Source organism: Citrus clementina, unplaced genomic scaffold (genome assembly GCF_000493195.1).
Source record: "Citrus clementina cultivar Clemenules unplaced genomic scaffold, Citrus_clementina_v1.0 scaffold_2, whole genome shotgun sequence".
Taxonomy (NCBI): domain Eukaryota; kingdom Viridiplantae; phylum Streptophyta; class Magnoliopsida; order Sapindales; family Rutaceae; genus Citrus; species Citrus x clementina.
Genome location: NW_006262688.1, coordinates 7,669,654 through 7,691,321, shown reverse-complemented (window position 1 = coordinate 7,691,321; position 21,668 = coordinate 7,669,654). Strand labels below are relative to the sequence as shown.

Below are 21,668 nucleotides of genomic sequence, written 5' to 3'. Positions count from 1 at the left end.
TCTCAAATTTAAGTATAAATTACACAAATCCATTTAAAAAACACAAACTAGTATCTAAAAATAATAATTACATTTCATATTATCATTTAAAACAAGCTCCAAAAGAAGATATTCATTTCATTCACCACCATAAGCACCCATCCAATACAATGCCTATAATAATAATTAAGATTAATATTTTCAAATGCTAATTCGAAGGAAAATGCCTTTAGTTTTCTTTAGATTATGAATTTAGAATAGGATATAGGCCACATACACACATACACAACTTTGAGCCTTTGGCTATTTGGTAATTTAATTAATGACATTATTTTCTTTATACATTTTTAGATTTAAATTAAATTAAAAATATTTGAAAAAAATATTGCGGGTTTGGTGGATATCCATGCGGGTATCCACCGGATATAAGGTTAATACCAAACCCACCCGCAACGGGTAAAATTACCCGCAACGGGCGGGTTTTGGCGGGTGGGTTTGGACAGGTTTGCGGGTTTGCGGGTACAATTGCCATCCCTATCAGTGAGCAACAAAATGACTGAAAATTTTTACATTATAAATGGAAACTACTATTGAGCTTAATAAAGTTACTGAAAAATGCATAAGCTGACGCCATTCTCTGGATTTTCATAATGTCCTATTAGCTGAGAATTATGTTTCCATAATCTCAGCTAATATTTTACAAAGAAAAAGAATACCTATTGTTGCTAGTGATCATCATTGCTGACAATGTCCTCTCTAGTTGGTCAGGGATTACAGGCTTACAGCCTAACTTGTTGGCTCTCAATTTCCTTTCTTAATACCCTTTCAGGTCTTCTTCACCCTTCACTCAAATTTCAGTCTTTAGACAGCAGAAATGAGTCACAGACTCTGCTAACCATAATAATATTAACATGCCATCTCATCTTGTGCAGCTCAAGTTTCTGACCCTTTTTCTAGTATTTTCTCTACACCTCTTCAAAAATCTGCTTGCTTATTCAACAAATTGATCTCCATATCTCATGTAGCTCACAAGCCATCGGGTGTTGTGTAGCATAAACTTAAACCACTTGGAGTTGTTCCCTTTATAACCTCATCAATTCAACAATTTTCAAGATTTCAAACAGGTGGAATAAGGGGGTAAAGGTACCAATTTGACTTCGACTCCAAAGTGTTATGATGTCCCTAGTAGCTCTAGAGGCATTCTCAATAAGTCCGAACCAGCATCTCTGAGATTAAGAAAGAGGCATAATTAGATGATTTACCATGATGTGAATTATTTTCTAAGATAAGCAAAGCACTAGGTTCGGACATCTTAAAGCCATAGTGCTGGAAATGCAACAAACAAGTCAATTATAAGTCAAAGAAGATGAAAATTCCCAGACCATAAACTGCAAAATGCAAACTTAACGTTAGAAGGCTAGGGGACTTTTAAGTAGATGATAAAAGCCAGAAACTAGAAGATAAAAAAGTGAAAGATTAGGATCAAAATTAGACAGGGAAGAGGAGGAAACGAACTTCTATTCAAAAGTAGCAATAACATACAACAGCAGTGCTTTTGCAGCATTTTAACCCTCTTTCAGATACATCGTCTTAATAGTATTGTTCCATTCTAAAGTCAATCATTATAACTCTCTAAATAATTACAAGCATTGGCATAATGAAGCAACAGTCCATGTTGTTATAATGCAGGGCCTTGTTGAAAAAACGTGTGATTTCTCTTTATTTTGAGATGCTTTAGCACTGAGACAGCAAGTAATTAATCGTTTTTCCCAGCAAAACAAACAAATGGACCACAAAGTTCTATTATCAGAACCAAAACTGTTTGCTTCAGAATTGTAATATCTTTCACTATCTTTTGGTTGAGAATGTCTCAATGTCTTAAGCTCTCCAGATACATATCCCACCAATAAATTGTTGCCACATTTCCATGTACAAGGCAACAAGTTTTGGAAGGGTGTATTACACCAGAGATTCTAAGACTTTGGACTATTGGTGTTAGGATCTTCAGCTAATACAACAAATAATCATTTTTCTGTACCTGACTTGCAGAAAGCCAAGTTCAAATCATACTAAAATGGAAACCTAAGTGAAACAGATGCTTGTGGCAATGAAACCAGCAAGAAAATACTCCCTTGAAAATAGCAGTACTATATAAGAAAGAAGTTAATCAAAGTATATAGAGTAGAAAATCTATATAAACTATGACAGAATTATTTTAACTGTTACGGACGATTGAAAAAACGACAAGGTGTGAGTATAATACAAAATGAAACCAATTTTGGCTTGCTTTTCCTAGGCAAAAGTTTTCTCAGTATTTTCCTTTCCTTAGCAATAGATTGTTAATTTGTTTATTTATTTAGAAAATACTTAATCAGTAAAAAAATCAAATAAATATGTAAAACCCAACCTGCAAAAATTCTGATAAAATATAATTTACTGCTCAACTCTCAGAGGCAACATTCTTACGCTTGACTGTATACTGAAGCGAAACTGAGTCCTTAAGTTGATGCTCAACTGTCACGCACCGACTTTTTTGAGCTGTAAAGGAAACTTAGAACTGAGTTGCTACAGCATTTGGGTACATCCATCATTGAAAGGCATGGTGTTACGAGGTCTTGGAAAGGGCCAATTTATTTGAATTTCTAAGATATCCAAGATTTTAAACTGAACTCTCAAAGGTTACACCATTATTGGGTGATGAATGGCAAGCAATAACTAAGTCATCAGAAACTGCAATAGGTTCATCAGCAGATTTAATTTGCAATCCGTATTCCCCAGTTCTTGCTGGTTGCCTCTCTGTCTCTGAGCATGGTGTTGGAGATGGCAAATTGAAAGTTTCCATTGAGTGCTGAGAAATATGTAACAGATGCAACTCATTAGGAACTCCAACTTCCAAAACCTGAATCTTCCATAGCCTCTCTTTCAGATAAGGAGAAAGTGTTTTACATGAGACCAAGACATCCAATGACTGAACTACTCCTTTATGAACAAGCGTAGCAAAAGCTGATTTTACTCCTCTAGCTATAACATCCTTCCGGTCAACATCATAGTTGTCCACAAGAAGGAATAAAAAATCGAGAAGAGTGTGAGTCATGTCAATGTATCTTGGTATTGAGCATACCATCAGCAACATTGCAGGCTCAATATTCATGATATTGTCCACACTTTCATAAAAGAAAAGCCAATCATAGAACAGTGCAAGCTTCGCATTGGTTTCAACATGATTCTTTTGACAGCTCTTAAGAAGCCAACCTATAACAGCCCATCTAGGAATAATATCTGATTGAATGATTTCATTAGAGGGGTGATGTCCACAACATATAAACCGTATAATGTCAACTATCAGAGTCTCTCTTTCTGGCCCAAAAAGAAACTTCTTAGCAAACCATGCCTGATACCGCTTTTGGCTACCCAATTTCACATGTGTAAGTAAAAACCGCAATTGAGTTTCCATTTCAGGAGTGATCCTTGTTAAGAAATACCGGGACGAAGTCCTCAGATGATACAATTGTGAAATATCCGAAAACCCTGGGGTCTTAAACTCACTCGGGTTCAATACTAAATCTTTCCATATAGCACGAAATACAGGTACATGAACCAAGTCTTGCAGTAGCCGAATAAGATCTCTACCAATCTTCAAACATAACTGAAACTGCTCTCTCAACATTTTGACACAAAAATCAATCTCTAAACACTTCAACACGTCTAACTTTGAATTAGTCAATAATCTACAATGATCAGCTAATAAACGAAGAAAAGTATACAAAGCACTACTCAGAACCAACGGTTCCTCCTCTAACAAACAATCCCATTTACCCAAAAACAGGCTCACCAACTCAAAACACAACCACAAATTCCCATCACTAAAATCTCCACCAACAATTTGCCTCAACAAACTCACTAACAAACCATCAAACCCTACAGCCGAAACATTAATCATCTCCTTTGTAACCCAAATCAACTGATTCTTCACAGAATCAAACAGTTTAACATACAACTCCTTAACAACTTTAACAAGCAAACTCACAAATAAAGCATACCCATCAGTGACTATAGCATGTAAATGCTTAATATGAACTTTGGCAAAATGAGGTTCACATAAAACCCCGTAAAGAATAGCCCTATTGAGCTGCATGTATTCTTGTGGATTTGGGACTGTTAAAGCAAAAGGAGGTCGCAATTTTGATTCAAGAGCATCAAAAGCCTGCCTTATAGAGAGTTCGTAAGGATTTTCAGCTTCACGAGGTGCTGTTCCAATTAGTTTTGAAGCCATGCTGAGGAAAAATGCAAATAAAACGGATACTGATACCTTATACCTTATACCTTATACCAGCCAGGGTTTCAATTCAGTGAGGGAATTTGCCATCTTGTCAGAATGAGAATCACCAGTACCCTTCCTTAGAGTTCAACGACGTTGTTCTTCACCATATTTACTGTAATTGACAATCAGTTCACTGATTGAGATGGAGAATTATTTAAATCCAAACAACTGTTAGTTGGGTCAACCTCAAAAATTCAATCGGGTTATATTCAATGAGGTAATATGTTTAGGGTTCTGTTCATTGTGGTGAGCGAGTCTCCAAGCATTTAGGCTTTAGCTGGATTTTGGGTGAATCACTTGCCATTCACAAGGATGTGAGACTACAAATATATATTTTTTGAGTATATCATTAGGAAGTTAATAAATTACAAATGAAAGAAATTTAATTCTCCCTGGCCCTTGCTAGCAAGCTTATGATCTCTAATTCAGGGCAAGTAATCCTCCACTAGCTGAATGATTTAATTCATTCCTCATATTAAGCATATGACCCCCATAATAATGCAACCAAATGATAATTGGTTGCAAGGAAATTCAATAAAAAATCCCAAAAAATCCTAAAATGAGCTAAAAAGTTCTCATTTTTATATAAAAATCCTAACCCTAAATATCCGTTCTTTCTCAAGAATTAAGAATTCAACATTCATGGAAGCCTATGTTTAACATAAAAAATCAGCAATTTAACAATTTACCTTGGGACAGCCGAAGTGGAAGCAAGGCAGCGTGAAGAGTGAGGACGACGAACGTACTCAGCGGCGCCGGTACATGGCAACAGGAAGTCGAATTACGGATTGCAGCGACGGACGGACGGACGGACTCTTCGCTGTTTGAGTATTTGTTCTTCCAATTTGGAATTAGGGTTTGTTTCAGGTTTTCTTCCATCCGGTTGGGGGAACCCGAACTGTTTGTTCCCAGGCAGTTAAAAGCTTAAAATAGTTTGAAGAAAAAAAACCAAAAAGAAAACGACTCCACTGGGGATCGAACCCAGAATCTCTGGTTCCGTAGACCAGCGCCTTATCCATTGGGCCATGGAGTCTTTGTTTGCGCATTACTTCTATCCAGAACTATAATTCGAATTCATTAATTGACATAACTCATAAATTTTTGCTTCATAAATAATTTAGAGTGCGTTTAAAATTAAAGTTGGGCAATTATAGTTTAAAAGTTACAGTATTAAAGTGTTTGGTAAATAATAGCTACTATAACTTGAAAGATATGTTGATATAATTTTTCACTTGTATAATAAAAATCTATTATATCTTTAATAAAATTATTATTTAAAATTTACATTTACTATATATTACTAACTTTTGTTTTATAATTATAGTTTTGTTTTCACAGCATCTGTAATTTAAAAGTTACAGCACCTCAATCTCAAATACACTCTTAATTAAACAGAAAAATATACAATGTAGATTGGAAAAAAAAACTTATATTTTCACTGTAATAAAATATTTCGATAATAAGTCAACATTGATATGAGCATAAGAAATGATTAGGAATTTCTTCTCTTTTTTTTCTTTTTTCTCCCACTTCAACCACATATATATTTTACGCAGCAGAGCTTCTCTCCCTTTCCCTTAGCCTCTCTTTGGCCTTAGTTGCCTACAAGGAGAGTTGAAAGTGACAATGAAAGCAAATCAATAATGGGGCTTAATGCAATCCTCAAGATAAGCGTAGGATCGATGTTACTGAACATGTATATATATAGAGAGAGAATTAATTAACCTGTTTGTTCCAATTTGTGAAGCATGTAATGAGGCATAGAAGTGTTGACTGCACAGCCGAACCAACAACAATGCCAGTCCAAAGCCCTTTCCCTCTCAGATGAACTACAAATCCAAGCACACCGCCAACAGGGAGTCCAACCAAATAAAACGCTACAAAATTGATGCATGCGCCTATATGCTGCCATCCACAACCTCTAGAAACTCCTATATTGAAAAAGATCTTATTCACATATAACCCATATCATTCATAAGAGACACATTAATTTAGAAACTGACCTTGAAAGACCGCATGTAAGGTGTCTAGAATGATTGACAAACATATTAGTGGAGTCATGGCGGCAATGAAATCTACCACTTGTTTGTCATTGCTGTAAGCATATCCCACAATGAAGCGGCAACTGAAGAGAATTGTGCTGGCTATGACTGCCTCTAATGTAGCAACAAACACAGCACTCCAAGCAGCCCGCCGAGCCGCTTCTGGGTTTCCAGCTCCTAGTTCATTCGAAACCCTAGTACTGTATGTCATAAAATAATTGATATATTATTTTTAGTATATAATTAAAGATGATTATCATATGCAATTGATATATACCTTGCTTTTATATAGTATATAGTTACAGATGTGAAATATTCTCAAATTTAGAAAATGTTGATAACTATTGGATATTGAAAGTACCTTGCTGCTGCTCCAATCCCATATGGTATTATGAAGTGCAGCGTAGTGATTGCAAGGCTGATCACAAATATAGCAACAAATTAGAGGAATACTCAATAGTAGTAGTGGAACTGGGAATTTATTTTACAGTTGTTTTTGTCCGAATTCAGTCTAAATATCGTTGGTCTCTTTCTTCATAGATGTGTATCAATTAACACGCTAAAATAGACCTGTTTCGTAGTTGTTTTTTATCAGCGTTTGGTAGATTCTTTATAATTTTTCAAGTTAAAAAAAAAAAAAAAGTCAAAAACAAGTTCAATTAGGAGCTTACCATATGGAAAGTCCTGAGGTTTCTAGCCTAGGATTCGGAAGAAACCCCGATGATAATATCAACATCTCCATGGACCACCATCGGAGACTGCAATCACAGCATAAATACAAAGATTAAAGTTAAAATAGAAGTCAATGTCTTTCAAGAGTAATTATAAGAAAAGATGAAATAACTAAAGAATTACCAAAGCATTAGCGCAGAAGGAAGACCGAAGGCAAAAAATTGTTTGATAGCAAGAAAAGCCTCTTTGGATAATTTTGCACGTGTATCTTTGCATGAAGAAGAGTACATCACATACGGTGAAACCAATACCACATTGAGCCAAGTAGATAAGCTAAATGCAGCAGCTGCTCCAAGAATCCCTAGCTTTAGTTTAAACACTAGGATCCAACATACAGGAATGTGAAAACAAAGAATGCAAAAGTAGGTTATTAGCATAGGACAAATCAAGCTCTGGGTTTGCATGAATCGGGTTATGGGTTGAAGGATTGCATTTGCAAATAATGCGGGGATTAGGCACAATGAGTATTTTTTTGCGTTGTGGGAGACTAATGGATCTTGGCCCAATGCAAGTAACAATTTGTTCATGAAGATCCAAGGGATGCATATTATGGGGCAAATGGCTATGAGACTTATTATGGCACTGTTTGTATGTATCCCAAGCTTTTGATATTGCTGCGCTCCAAACGCTTGCCCACACAATGTCTCCAATCCACCGGCCAATCCTGACTGATTCCCGCGTACAAAATGTAACCAAGTTATTAACATTATCAAAACATTGGAGACGATTAAAATTCATCAGAGGTATCAGGTCATCTATACACGCTGATTTATGAAATAATTAAAAGAAATATGAATTTATAAAAAATGACAAGGATTCTCTCTTAATTTTTTTTTTTCTTAATCTCTTCTAGTAAATAAGTGATTGAGAATAAAAAATATATATCTTCTTATAAATTCAACTTTGACATTAGATTTTATTGAATTTTTTACCTAATTCAAATTTAGTTAGTAACAGTCAAGCTAACATTGACATAAAATCAATGTGACAGAATTGACTAAAATGTTTTTTTTTTCTTTTATCAACAAAAAAAATGACAATCACGTAGTAACGTACCATCTCATTTCACTTTTTCTTTTCAAATAAAAATACAAATAACTTAGACAAAAATAAAACGCACGGCTTATAAATCATTTCAAACTTCCTGTCATTTTTGTCTTATGTACGAAAGTAGTAGTATATTGTTCTTAACCCAAAATGGTCGCTATATTTTCAGAAACTGAACCTTCAAAATTGTGAATTGTTTACTTTATCCCCAATGACTTCTTATTTATAACACAATGACCCCCTAGATTGACGATTCTTGGCTGCTCCGCTCCTAATGTCATTTGTACAACAACAATGTCTAAGAAAATACCACAAAATACAATACGTAGGTCATATATAATATCACTAAGTAGTAGCAATGCTAACTCTCTCATGAATTCAAAACTCTAGCGTATTGGGGGAAAAAAAAGAAGAAGAAATTAGAGAAGAGAAAATTAAGGCTTACAAGAAAACTAAAGCCGACGACGTTGGTGACGGAGGTGGCAATGGCGACACTGGCAAGCTGAAGCTGACCAAGGTGACCAACCATCATTGTTGACACAACCTGTAACAGATAATCAAAAAGAAAAATGCCCACCATTGGAGCAGCTATGCGACTTAATTTCTTAAACTCTTTCACAAACTCACCCACCAATACTAATCTTGTACTAGCAGTTCTTGCATCAGTGCTCAAGCTCTGTTGGATTTCTGCCATAAGCACCTTCTGCGTAAATCAATTAAGAGGATTGATCAAGACTTGAAATAGCTGAAAGTTTTTATATATCCTCTTAATTAGAGTTTAGACATTGCTTGCCAGCTAAATTATTTACTAGACTTTCAAAATGAGCAATTGATAACTTTTAAGAGTATCTCTATATCTATGTCTAGCATATTCTTCCCAATTTTTTTTGTGCTTATTGCATTGATTAAGTGACGTTACTTTGCTGAAAATAGAGAAGTGATTTTTCTATAATCAATGACATTAATTATTTGTTCCCGGAAGTAATAAGCTTACTGACAATAGAAAATAAATGTCATTTGAAAAAATTAATTATTAATTATTAGCCAGTTAAACTTTGTTCTGGTTCTGGGTATGTATGTGTACATCTTTATCATTCAGATATGCACTCCCTTTAACTTGTGGTTCAAGACAGAACACGGAGATGATCTCAATCAAATATGACTGGTTGACTAGGGATTTTTATAAGGGATTACTTTTACATTATATTTACAAACTAATTTCTTGTTGTCGAGTCCCACACAGGCTTTCTTTTGAAAAAAAAAAAATCATGGAAAGGTAAAAAATGTTAATTAAATAAGTTTCAAGGAAAAAAAGAAGAAGTGAGCTTTGTCAATGGAATTATTGAAATTTGATTTTTAACCAGATTTTTTATTTAAAATTTTTAAATATTCCGGTTGATAATAATTTACTCACAAAAAATTAAGCTGTTACAAAACTACCTACTTATGTTTTCATTTTTACCAACTTTATATCACTTTGAGTTTAAAAACTACCCAAAAAAAAATGTTTCTCAATAAAAAATGTCATAATCTAGCAAGATGCATGATCTACTACAACAAGCAACTGCATCGTGCAATTTAGTTTTACAAGTACGCAATATATATGAAGGTTGTTACTTAAATAATTATTTTTTGTAACGCACAGTATGTGTGTGAACGTTGTCATAAACAATTAATGACAACATGCAGGGTTCGAATATTGTCATTACTTGTATGCTTGGTATGATTTATCTAATGGTCATAAGCGTTTATTTAATCTCCTAAACCCCAATAACCAGCTATAAAAAAAGCATCTATATACATGTTAAAAGCATTAAAGCATTATACCATTACAAGTTGTAGTATAGTAGTATTTTTGCATTTTAATAATGTGTTGAATCCTCAATGGCAAATTATATATATATAGAGAGAGAGAGGGAAATTTTTCAATACAGGATTTTGAAGTGTGGAAAAATACGAAAAACCTTTAAAATCGTGCGATTTTAAAACTTAATTTCATAATACTATCAAACCTCACAATTTTAAAGGTTTTCTGTACTTTTCCACGCTTTAAAATTTCAGACAAAAAAACTTCTACTACCACTACTAATAATAGTAATAATTTTTCAACCAAAGATTCATGATAATATTAAGGTCAGGGACAAGATAAAAGATAAGAAAATACAAAGTCTAATACAATATATTTTTTTATAATATATTATATCTGACTTTAATATAATCAGGGATCATTGATTGTGTGTGTGTGTGATTTCATTGAAGATTCTACACTTTCATTAAAGTATGAGATCCCAATTGAAGCCATTGGATTCAAATCCAATGGCTCTTAAAATTTACACATGATGGATCCTATCACGTGCAGATTTTTAAAATAAAAATAATAATAATGGACTATCATATTCAAATTCAATGGCCCAAATTTGAATGCCGCACTTTAACCAAATTTTTTTGACATATATGTATTTATGTGTGTGTAGAGAGAGAGAGAGGAAAAATATCCTTTTCATCCCTAAGGTTTGTGCAATAGCTCACTTCATCTTTACTATTTAAATAATGGCGCATTTCATTCCTACTTTTTAGATAATAGCCTAAAACATCCTTTCATGAATTTACTCATTAGGAACTGTATACTTCATTCGGGATATAATAGGATTTTCAAATAATGATATATAAATTATTTTAAAATAAAACTCTCAAACACAATAAAAAAAATCTGTATTTCTATATAAATTTAAAGAGAACTTATTAACTAAACAATAATAACACTAAATAGTACATAAAATATACATTTAGGACAAAATAAAAAAAAATAGATTTCACAGGCATTAGAGTGAATTTTTTTTTGTCCTTTAACTTATTATTGACTTTAATATGGTCTAGATAAATAAATAAATAATCAATATGTACCATTATTCTACCAAAAGTAAACACAAACTTCTTCATTTTATTAAAAAAATACATACTAAAAACATAAAAGCACATATTTAGAAATACTATATAATAAAATACATTATATTAGAGTGTGTGTGTGTGTGTTTTTTTTTCTTTTTTATCTTTTAGCTTATCTTTGACCTTAATATAAAAGTGATTCCTGATTGGATTATTATTATTAAAAAATTTAGTTTACTTCATTTAAAAAATTTAATAGACACACATATGCATGTGTCTGTGTGTTGCATATTCTTTGGTGTTATTTTTAAATTTTATGCAGAAAATCATTTGTTATTTGATTGTTCTTGAGATTTTTATTTTAAAATGATTTGCATATATTTAACTGAAAATTTTATTTTCACCTCAATGAATTATAGACGTTTACCGAAGGATATTTTGTGTTATTGTTTGACAAACATGAACGAAATACACTATTTTTTTTAAAAATAAGAATGAAATGGATTATTGTATTAAACGTGAGAGGTGAAAAGGGCATTTTTCTTGCGCACACGCGCGTGTGTGTGATTTTTTCTTATTCTACGTAATGGAAGATGATGTAAAGTATAAGTGTTCACCATATGGTGGACACCTATAACGAGCTTCATAAATAATATTTGAGTTGTGAATTAATTAGACAGCTTTAGATGATATTATTGGTCATAATAAGCTGAACATAATCATCAATTAACTAATTACTCTCTAATTAATGAAGTCATAACGCTTCACGCTACTGCAGTGAAGTCATAGGAAAAGCATACGCGTGCATCACATGCCACACTACAATGTGCAAGACGTGACCTTTTTATATGGCTTATTCTAGGGGTATGGTAAATTGGTAACATACGTTTACAATTTCCCATTAGTCTTCCACCATTCATGCTATCTATTTCTTTTCTATTATTACATTGAAACATCGAGCATTAGTCAAATTATTTTTGAAAAAGAAAAGGAAAAGAACACAAAATAAAACAATAATTACAGCCTTGGAACAGAAATAGCAAAATAAATATTTTTGTCTTAGCATAATTATGTCTATATTTGTATCAAGATTAACTTTGAATATAAATACGACAATGGCCTTAGTATGATAATAACAATAATTAGATTGTTGTTATTAACATAAAGGAGATTAACACTTTTGAGACGTTGTACGACTAACAATTAAAGGAAAAACATGATTGTTTGGTGATTGAAGGAAATTTAATTAAAAGACATTAAATTAAGAGGAGTGGTTTGCTCTTTTGTATTTATGTAGGAGAAGAAATGATTAATAAAATTAAGGCGTTCAAAGTGATACTTACAACTTAATGGACTAAATTATCACACGCATACATGTGTTCTCAAAATGTTGCAAAGGATTTTTTCAATTTATTTACTTTTCAACTAGCTCTCAGTCCCCACAAAAGTATTGTGGGGGTTAAAATATTTATAAGTCATTCTCCCTTACGAAATGCGAGTAGAGTAGAGACATTCCTCGTCTGTGAGGGTATTTGTCTGAGCATGTACTTCATTGAATTTAACGTAATAATGGGAAATGTGAGTCACAATTATATATATATGATTGTAAATATTAATGTAATATCTGTTATAATAGCAGTTATAAATACAGTAATCTGATGTGTAATCAGTATTTAAAAAAAAAAATAAGGTTTTATAAATTTCAAAGCAACCTTAGAATTGTGAATGATTTTGCCACTGCATCAGATATCAAATCAGCACTGAATTCAAATATATCAGATCAATCGATTATACTCCTCTAGTAAAAAAAGAGTAATAAGAGGCTTAGGAGAAAGCTAAAGCCAATTGATTGTGCCGCCGGCAAGCTGGCTATAGCTGGCCATGGTGACCAACCATATATGATTGGCTGATAATACAATTTGTAATACATAATAAAAAAGAAATATATATGCTCACCACTGGTGCGGCTATGTAACTTAATTTCTTAAGTTCTTGAATCCATTTCAAGCAATTGTGTAGTCCACGCACTCTATAAGTTGCCTCTCTTCCATATTTTTAGATTAGCAGAAGTTTTAATTCTACAAAATTGGGTTTAATATATAAGGGTTTCAAATCAAATGAAAAGGTGAAGTCAATCTTAATATTTAAGGGATTCAAATCAATTTTTATATATTGTTCAATATACCCTATGGAGATCTTTATCAATTAATGGTGAATTTCCTAAGTACGTAAAACTCATAATTAAGAAGACAAACAGGGCTTTATCTTATCTTTTAGTTTATGATTGAGAAAGCAATTAAATTGTGTTTGAAACCACAAATTTTAAATGAAAATCTCTTAAGATATCATAAAGTACATTATTATTATTTAAAGAATTCACAGTAATTTGTGGGTATCAGCATTTAGCTGGTGAAAAGTGGTCATGGAATCACAAAAGCGTTAATTCATTTTTTAATTATATTGTATAATTGAGAAATTCGAACGTCCTTATAATAGTTTGATTGTAAATATCAACAATAGTCTAATAGTTTAAAGAAATAGCATTCAGTTGGTGAAATCTCTAGGTTGATTTAAGAGATTTGGGGTTTAATTTTACTCACACATTTGTGGCCAGAAAATTTAATTACTAATCATGGTGTGCCGAAAAACAAATCACATCAAATTACTAATATATATATACAAGCATTATTTTTTCCTGTTTACTAAAAGAATTTTTTTTTTTTTGCTTGAAAGTTCACCTGTTACAACCATTTCTTTTATTAGAACACTAAAAACTTGTAAAATAACTCACATTAGTCTTTTTTTTTCATCCATTTGTTAATCAAAATCCTCATAAATCTTAATTTACAGAAGAGTACACTTTAACACCAACAGAGAAACATCAAGGTTTTCTATGCTTTGGCAGTTCTGCTGCTTGTTCTCTTCATTGCAGGTAAAAACTCTCATCCATTTTTCTTCAATTATTGGGTTCATATTTGGTGTTTCTTCACTCATTTACAATTTTAGATCAAATAAACAAAGAAAGAAAAATCATGCAGAACACTAAATTAAGTCCAGAATTATTGTATTTTTTCCATTCATTTTTTGACATTTATGTACATGAAAATTTTCATAATTGATTAAAAATCACACATGATAAAAAGTGAATAGAAAGAAAACAATACTTCTTTAGGAGACGAAGGGTTTGAGTAAAAATATACTCTTAGCATAATAATGACTATATTTGCACCAAGATTAACTATGGGTGTATCAAAACGACAGTAACCGAATTAGCATAATAATAACAATAACTATACTGTTTTTATTAGTAAAATAAACGAGATTAACATTTTGCAGTTTTACTGCTTATTCTTCTATATATGGTTTTTTTATAACACTTTGTTACGTGCTCCGATAACAAAAAAAATTTTAAAAAAAAAACAATTGTTTTATGACTGGGATGAGTTTTCCTATAAAAGGATTGATATCCCGCCCTTAAATTCTCTTTGTAAAATCTAGTTTATGGAGAAAAATTATGCCACCTTTAATTTACCAATTTCAAGTTCATGCATGCACGTGTATATGTACATGTATGTATGTATTTATGTATGTATGTTTTTTGATGATTGTAGGGAATGAGGAGGTGACAGCAGCGCATACAGGGAAATTTTGTGGGCTTGCGTTTAGTTTCCCCAGTTGCAAGGAGGCTGCATGTAATACCTTTTGTGTTAATAAACACATTAACGTTAGTGGAGCTGTGAGAGGACTTTGTGAAAAGCAAGCTTGCCTTTGCATTTGGGGTTGCTAATGACATATCTCCATAGCCACAGCTCAAAATCATTGATGAATATAATCTTAAGGGAAGGGTTACGTACACACCTCAAAATCATTGATCTGTCATTGAATTTCAAAATTCAATTTTCACAAACTAAAAGTTTCATTTAATTTATGGAATTTCATAGTGATGAATCAATATCTTGTGGAGTTAGCTGGACTAACTTTATGGTGCAAGCTTCACTCTATTGGCAGGAGAAGGTAATGTTTCTACTCTTACCCAATTTGTTTAGAATTAATGCGTGCCCTGACAGAGTTTATAGATGTATTATTGCATAATTAATATTTTTCTAGAAACATTTATTTATGTTTAATGATTGTAGGAAATGATGACTGATGAGGTGACAGCAAAGTGTGCACGGGAAGACATTGTGGGCTAGGGCATAGTTTCCCAAACTGCAAAGCCGGTGCATGTGATATCTTTAGTAGATATAATAAAGTGAGTTTTGAGTGAAAACCCTGGTTGCCTCTGCATTTGGGGTTGCTAATGAATGCTAATTACATATTCATATCAATAACCTCTCGCCCTATAAACCCACAGCTTATTTAAACACTATGCTAAATAAAGTCAGAAAATTTAATATCTGAATTCTGTGTCCAATTTGTGTTTGATGGTGTTGCATTGTTTATATTATCAAAATTTTGTCATGTTTAGCTAAAGCAGGAATAATAATAAATAACATCAATATTTATATCATGAGTACGTCCGTCCTATAAATGAAAAAGACAAGAGCTATACACACACACACACACACACACACTTGTGCAGGCATCTTAGTAAGAGAAGAACCGAACATAACATTTGCTTTCTCAATGATAATTAGCTCTATTCGATCACTCTTACAATGCTATAAAAATATTGCACATGCATTTGTTTCTTGGTGAAACATGGAAAGAAATGAAAAACAAAATTGTCGAAAAATGAATCCCTATATGATGTATCTTCTGTCTAAAAAGCTCATCCCGCATACAAAAATTTCATGGTGCAAATACTTCTGAAGAGGCAGACATCAGCTGTCCCCACCAAAACTAGAGGCTTCTGCATCTTCCAAGAAAGGAAAATTCACATTACAACCATCCCATCTTATTTGATGAGTCAAGCCAACCAACCGACCAATTTTAAAAAGCCAGCAATATATCACACACTGTACAAAGAATGCTCCTGAAAGGATGCTTCTATATCTTAAGCCAAAACTCCACTAGGAATCTCAATGTTGAAATTCCATTGGCGCACAAGCACGAGGCAAAGGCGTAACAACCAATACCAATTTTGATCTTGAAGATGTCATGTCAAGCACTTTTGGACCTGATCCATAACTCGTGTTGATATCCTTTTGGCAATTCCAATTGTCAAGAGTTCCCAAAATTCAAACCTTTGAACTGCCTTGTATTTAGACAAGTTCGGAGAACTTCTTCTCAGGAGGTAGACTCCTAGTACATTTCTTGTCTACAGAAGTCCTCAGAAGGCACATCTTGATCGTGCTTCAACAATTCACCATTTCCACTGCAGAGTCGGGTAGATAGTGTTGGGGTTATGGGTGATAATCCAGGGGTTAAAGATGAATAGCCACCTACAGTTCGTAAAAAATGGTTAATTGAATGTATTTCATGGTCTGCTAAAATAAATTTAATGTAACAAAATGCTGCACACCTCTGAAAGAAGGACTTCTCTCAAAGTCCTTCGTTGTGTGTAACAAAATGGTCCCAGAGAGCACAACTACAAAGCCACATATTTCTGATATGATGCTTGCTGCAGTTTGGCCATCCCAGTCCTAAGATGATAAATGTCACCACATAATTCGTTACATCACATGAGACACATGAAAAAATTGACTAGGATGAACTGGAGATAAAATGAAATCCAACATTTTTTCTGAAAAAGTTCAAGAGTATGGGCTGCAGGTCTATTTATCAATGTGTTGCAGCCACTTCAAGAAATCATTGGTAAATTTATCACTTTTTTCATTTTTGGCTCCTACTTGCTAACTAGAGAAAAATTATAGTTAATCTCAGAAAAAAGGTATACAATAACAATACCTTGAACATTATGACACTGGCCAGGATTGTAAGTGATGTGAACATGACGTAATATATGGGGGACACAACTGCAGTGTTGAATGTGTCGAGCGCCTGCAACATCATTTGGGATTCCTTAGAAAAGACATGTTGACGTGATTACAAAATCACCATATCAATGTATGAAAACTGCGGGCATAGTCCAAACTAAATGGTCAGTATTTCACATTACTAACCTTGTTTAGATAATTCATTTGCATGATGACACATATAGCTACAACCAACATAAAAAACCATGTATCAGGGTATAGTAACTGGTTCTTTCCTTCAAAGGTTAATTTCAGCGAAGTTCCAAGTGCTTTAACGCTCATCACCTGCAAATTAGTTGCAAAAACCCAAAGAAGAAAATAAGAATTTGTGATTATATATTAACTTTATTTTTATTATCATGTGACGCTCTTCTTCAGGTCGAAGAGGTATTCATGATCCTTGATCTGCCTCCAGTTAAAGTAAATTTCTATCCAGTTTAGTCTGAATAAACAACAGATAGACTCTTTAGTAACTCAAAATTTCTTACAGCCCAAAATTTCTTACAGCCTATTTTTTGATGCCCAGAAATGTTTGCTACCTTCAAAATTCAAAGTAGAAGAAAACGCAAATTCCCATAACTATCATAGCCAAAACTTTCAACACCGTGATGATAAATTTGAAGTTCACTGTGATGGTTTTCAATAATGATCAAAATATACTCCATCAATATTGGATAAGTTAATCAAAACTCTAAAAAATGAAACAAATTCGAAATCTTTACCGAGAGAGAACCCATCAATGAACAAATGCCAATGAATACTAAGGCATTTGTATTTCCGCACCGTGGTGCGAAATGGAAGATCAAAATGAAAACCAACACAATTACGGATGCCACGTAAAGTAGAAAAGCTGAAAGATTGGAAGAAATATAGTTAGTCATCAATAAAAGGCAACACGAATATAAGGAACAACTAGAAAGAAGTGTAAGCACTAACCTGGTTGGGTTGCCAAGCTCCAAATTTCTTGAACAGAAGTTATAGGACTCTCTTGTGGTGCATGGATAACAATTATGATAGAACCGGCTATGCACATCACACATCCCAGAATCCCCAGCTGCGGTAACTTCTCATGCAAGATAGAGTGTGCCAATACAGCACTACACAGTCCAAAACAGTGAAACAACCACAGACAAATCATACAAATGCATACATAGTTTCAAGAAGATTCTGGAATAAGTGAAACAATATAAAAGCTGTTACCTCACGATTATACTTAATGCACCAAGAGGTGTAACAAGAACAGCAGGGGCAAATGCATATGCCACAAAATTTGCCACCTCTCCAACAATCACTATATCAAAAATCATACAACAAGAATGATTCTGCCAAAGATCAGTGATAGACCAAATGCACATAGTAAATCAAAATTAGCATACTCTAGTAAGTAATAAAAAATGTAATAGAACAAAAACATGAAGATCTGCAGATGCTAACTTTTCAATGAAAGAGAAATGATCCAATGAGCAACTGAACACAGGGCTGAATTTTGTAACTCCCTGTTAATATTGTTGAAGCTATAGATTCATCAGACAATGATCATGACGAGAGAAAAATGGCCTACTAAATTTTCAATAATCTATGGACCTAAATTCGAAGATGACATGAAACATGACATTCAAAATCAAATTCACACAATTGCCGGCCTATAGGATAGACAGAGAATTTATCTAGCAGATAATGGTGGCATTACATAAAAGCAGCAAGTTCTAAAATAAAGGTAATATACTTCTTATACTACAAAGATTTAATCAGTACTTCCTTTAAAAAAAAAAAAAAACTACAAACACAAACACAAAAAGACAGAGAGAGAGAGAAACACTTACTTATTGCCATGCCAACCCACCAAAGAGGCTCCAAGAGATAAGTAAAACCACCAACACCTACAAAATAAGATCAAGAATAAAAACCAAACCAAATTGAGATAAGCAAACTCCGAATAAAAAAAAAAATCCCAGACATGAGACCAGATAATGTAAACTAAAATAGAAATATAAATACCAGCTCGAACGCCGGAAGCAGCAGCAGCTCTTCTGAGGCCTTTTTTCTTGATGATGAAACTTGAGCCTATAAAAAAACTTGACAACAATGCCAAAACAAATCCTTTTAAATTGTCTTTAGAGAAAGCCATGTTCTTGAACTGGTCTCTGTTTCTCCGATTTTGATCTTCATCGAAATCTATCAATCATTGGCTCTTGTTTGCTCATCATATTCGTCTGTCGTTGCTTGATGTACTCGATTTTGCTGTGAATCACTATGGTGTGAACATGTGTACAGCTACTCCTTGTGTGCACGCTTTGACACGGCCCCCACCAACTACTAACTTAATTATTAATCATACAATTTACACTCATTGAATTTGGAAATATGATAATAATAATAAAACTTATTATTACCCTAATATTTACAATAATATATATAATAACAGATCATGTGATCATACAATTAAATATCGCATTTGGTAGAAGAGAAAGACTTATAAATTAACTCTATATAATTATACTTAATTGAATGAAGTTGAGCTCATGAAAACTCGAACCACTGTCCTCATAATCATGCTTAATTTTGAGGGAAGTGTTTCACCACTCGGGCAAAGGGAAATATGATTATAATAATAACTTATTATTACTCAGATATTTACAATCAGATATATAATAACAGATCATGTGATCAAATATCGCATTTGGCAGGAGAAAAAAACTTATAAATTAACTCTACACAATTATACTTAATAGAATGAGGTTGAGCTCATGAGAACTCAAACCACTGCACTCATAGTCATACTTAACTTTAGGGTAGTGGTTCACCACTCGAGCAAAGACCGTGTGATAGGGCTCATTTCCTTTTAATAAAAGTAGAAATTTCTCTTTCTAATATCAATGGGGATTTATTTTTGAATTAATGCTTGATAACTTCTCAATCTTATGAAATTTTAAATTTATAATATATCCATAGTGTTGAGAAAATATGCACTTTAAAAGCATATATGTTTATTTAATTGTAATAAAAAAATTTCTGATTAATAAAATAAATGAGGTATTTTATTCAAATATCTTAATTGCATTAATATTTTGATTAAAGATCATTTAATCATATTATATGTATTTATGTAATCACCATGTGGATTCACAGAAGATATAAATACAAGTTATCTTATGATTAAATAAATTTAATTTGCAGTTGATAAATAAAGTTGGGCACTTTATTTAGGTATAGACTGTAATGAAATTATTAAATGATTTGTCTTTAATCATGTATGAATTTATTGATGTAGTACAACTACATTGAACAAGATCACATATGAGATTTAATTAACTTTACAATAAATATCAGACTTATTAAATCTCATAGACATTGATTTTACTGTAATCTTAATGTTGAGTTAATTATGATTTCATGATTGTAATTATTGTTCCATTTGAGTTACTAATGGACACGACACATACTTGTAGTCAAGATTACTTAGTATATTGGTAGGAGCAATTATGAGTATTAGAGTTATAGATTAACAATATAGAATTTATACAATACATCTCTTGATGGGTTTTCGGCACTTGATCATAAAATTCTCTAGCCAGAGTGTGCCAACATATTTAGTATGTTGAAAATGATCATTAGAGAAAACCAGTGAGTATTAAGGAAGAAGATGTAATTAAATTGATTGGACAGTTGAGATATCGATTTAATTAATGACGTGGTATAAATGATTGTGCAGTAAAGAAATCAATGTGGCTTGAGATGAATTATTATTCGAACATACAATTATGGAGATCAGTTTCAATCTTATAGTGCAGTAGAGTTGGAATTAAACGATTAGGCTTATTTAATTACATGCTTAATTGTTGTAGTCATTATTGTATGTTTCAAAATGATCCCTGAGTTAGCTCATTTAATTGACTGCACCACTACTGAATTAATAAGAAAGATAATTAGTTATTTGGGTCAAAAACTTAAATATATCATTTAGTGGGAGACTCTATTTAATTTGCTTATGTGTAAGGGGCCTTATGTTATTTTACATGGTGAGCCCCTATAGAAAAAACAATTAACGTGACTTTTGATTTTTATTATTTGAATCCTAGTGTTTTCACTAAAGGAAGATATAAAAATACTTATTTTCTCTAAAGAAAAAAGAGAGAGTCCACATTATACAGATTAGAGAAAATAATTTTTTCTCACTAATTTTAAGAGAAAAATTTTCTCCTACTAGTTACTTTTAGTGGTGATAAAACCGTCCACACGTCAAGTGCAGATTAAACCTGATCATAGCCTGAAAGATTATTTTAGTGGTGGATCGTGATCTAATAGGAGTGGTGGTGACTGATCTAAGAGTTTAAATTACTTTAACAAAAAAAGTAAAAATTATTTATTTTCTTAAATTTTTAAGGTATAATTTTTAAATTACGAATTCTTATATATTATATAAGATCGATTCTAAAAATTTTTTTTAAAAAAAATTATTTTATCCCCCAACACATGGATGGTAATAATTTCAAAAAAGAAAAAATCAAATTTATGTTTTAAGTTTTGTTTTTTAGTCTTTTGTCCTCTTAAAGACCATGGTACGATGAGTCTTCGCTGTGATGTGGTAAATGAAACCGTGTGTGTGGTGAAGAGAAAGGTTGATTGTGATGAGATGGCCGCGGTGTTTGTTGATTGTTTGTTGGCGTATAAACTAAAGACAACATTCACAACCTGTTTCGGTGACGTCACACTTCATGCTAGTACACGTGTTCACCCATTTCT

At 32.7% G+C, this 21,668-nt stretch overlaps 3 protein-coding genes and 1 non-coding gene across 6 annotated transcripts; all 4 read right to left on the bottom strand.

Annotated features, from left to right (window-relative positions):
• Positions 1–584: 584 nt before the first annotated feature.
• Positions 585–5,193, bottom strand: LOC18050550 (integrator complex subunit 3). Of its 3 annotated transcripts, none has more exons than XM_024190626.1 (3): positions 4,990–5,193; positions 2,387–4,433; positions 585–1,205 (listed from the first exon to the last, which is right to left on the bottom strand). In XM_024190626.1, the coding sequence occupies exon 2, from the start codon at positions 4,250–4,252 to the stop codon at positions 2,639–2,641; it is 1,614 nt and encodes a 537-aa protein (XP_024046394.1). In that variant the 5' UTR covers positions 4,253–4,433; positions 4,990–5,193; the 3' UTR covers positions 585–1,205; positions 2,387–2,638. The 3 variants fall into 3 exon arrangements, with proteins under 3 accessions (XP_024046394.1, XP_024046393.1, XP_024046395.1); XM_024190625.1 differs by having other exon boundaries at positions 2,387–4,412; XM_024190627.1 differs by having other exon boundaries at positions 2,446–4,412.
• Positions 5,194–5,260: 67 nt separating this feature from the next.
• On the bottom strand, positions 5,261–5,333 carry TRNAR-ACG. Its single transcript has one exon. It is a non-coding gene; the product is annotated as a tRNA-Arg (tRNA).
• A 515-nt stretch (positions 5,334–5,848) lies between these two features.
• On the bottom strand, positions 5,849–8,844 carry LOC18050549 (protein DETOXIFICATION 2). Its single transcript, XM_006446189.2, has 7 exons — positions 8,567–8,844; positions 7,198–7,742; positions 7,014–7,100; positions 6,704–6,760; positions 6,304–6,542; positions 6,026–6,231; positions 5,849–5,902 (listed from the first exon to the last, which is right to left on the bottom strand). Exons 1-7 carry the CDS (start codon positions 8,813–8,815, stop codon positions 5,849–5,851), a joined length of 1,437 nt encoding a protein of 478 aa, XP_006446252.2. The 5' UTR covers positions 8,816–8,844.
• A 6,767-nt stretch (positions 8,845–15,611) lies between these two features.
• On the bottom strand, positions 15,612–19,136 carry LOC18050547 (probable magnesium transporter NIPA6). Its single transcript, XM_006446188.2, has 9 exons — positions 18,924–19,136; positions 18,749–18,805; positions 18,126–18,216; positions 17,862–18,022; positions 17,648–17,775; positions 17,073–17,210; positions 16,858–16,950; positions 16,472–16,592; positions 15,612–16,391 (listed from the first exon to the last, which is right to left on the bottom strand). Exons 1-9 carry the CDS (start codon positions 19,051–19,053, stop codon positions 16,252–16,254), a joined length of 1,059 nt encoding a protein of 352 aa, XP_006446251.1. The 5' UTR covers positions 19,054–19,136; the 3' UTR covers positions 15,612–16,251.
• Between the last annotated feature and the right edge of the window lie 2,532 nt (positions 19,137–21,668).

Bases quoted from the DNA above. Each gene is read 5' to 3' on its own strand.
- LOC18050547 (XM_006446188.2), bottom strand. From the start codon at position 19,053: ATGGCTTTCTCTAAAGACAATTTAAAAGGATTTGTTTTGGCATTGTTG. The intron at 17,211-17,647 runs GTAAAGATTTCG...ACTAATTTGCAG, and splicing joins CATTGATGGGTTCTCTCTCG to GTGATGAGCGTTAAAGCACT. The intron at 16,951-17,072 runs GTTAGTAATGTG...ATGATGTTGCAG, and splicing joins AAATGAATTATCTAAACAAG to GCGCTCGACACATTCAACAC.
- LOC18050549 (XM_006446189.2), bottom strand. From the start codon at position 8,815: ATGGCAGAAATCCAACAGAGCTTGAGCACTGATGCAAGAACTGCTAGT. The intron at 7,743-8,566 runs GTAAGCCTTAAT...CGCGGGAATCAG, and splicing joins TCGTCGGCTTTAGTTTTCTT to TCAGGATTGGCCGGTGGATT. The intron at 5,903-6,025 runs GTTAATTAATTC...CTCTCCTTGTAG, and splicing joins TCACAAATTGGAACAAACAG to GCAACTAAGGCCAAAGAGAG.
- LOC18050550 (XM_024190626.1), bottom strand. From the start codon at position 4,252: ATGGCTTCAAAACTAATTGGAACAGCACCTCGTGAAGCTGAAAATCCT.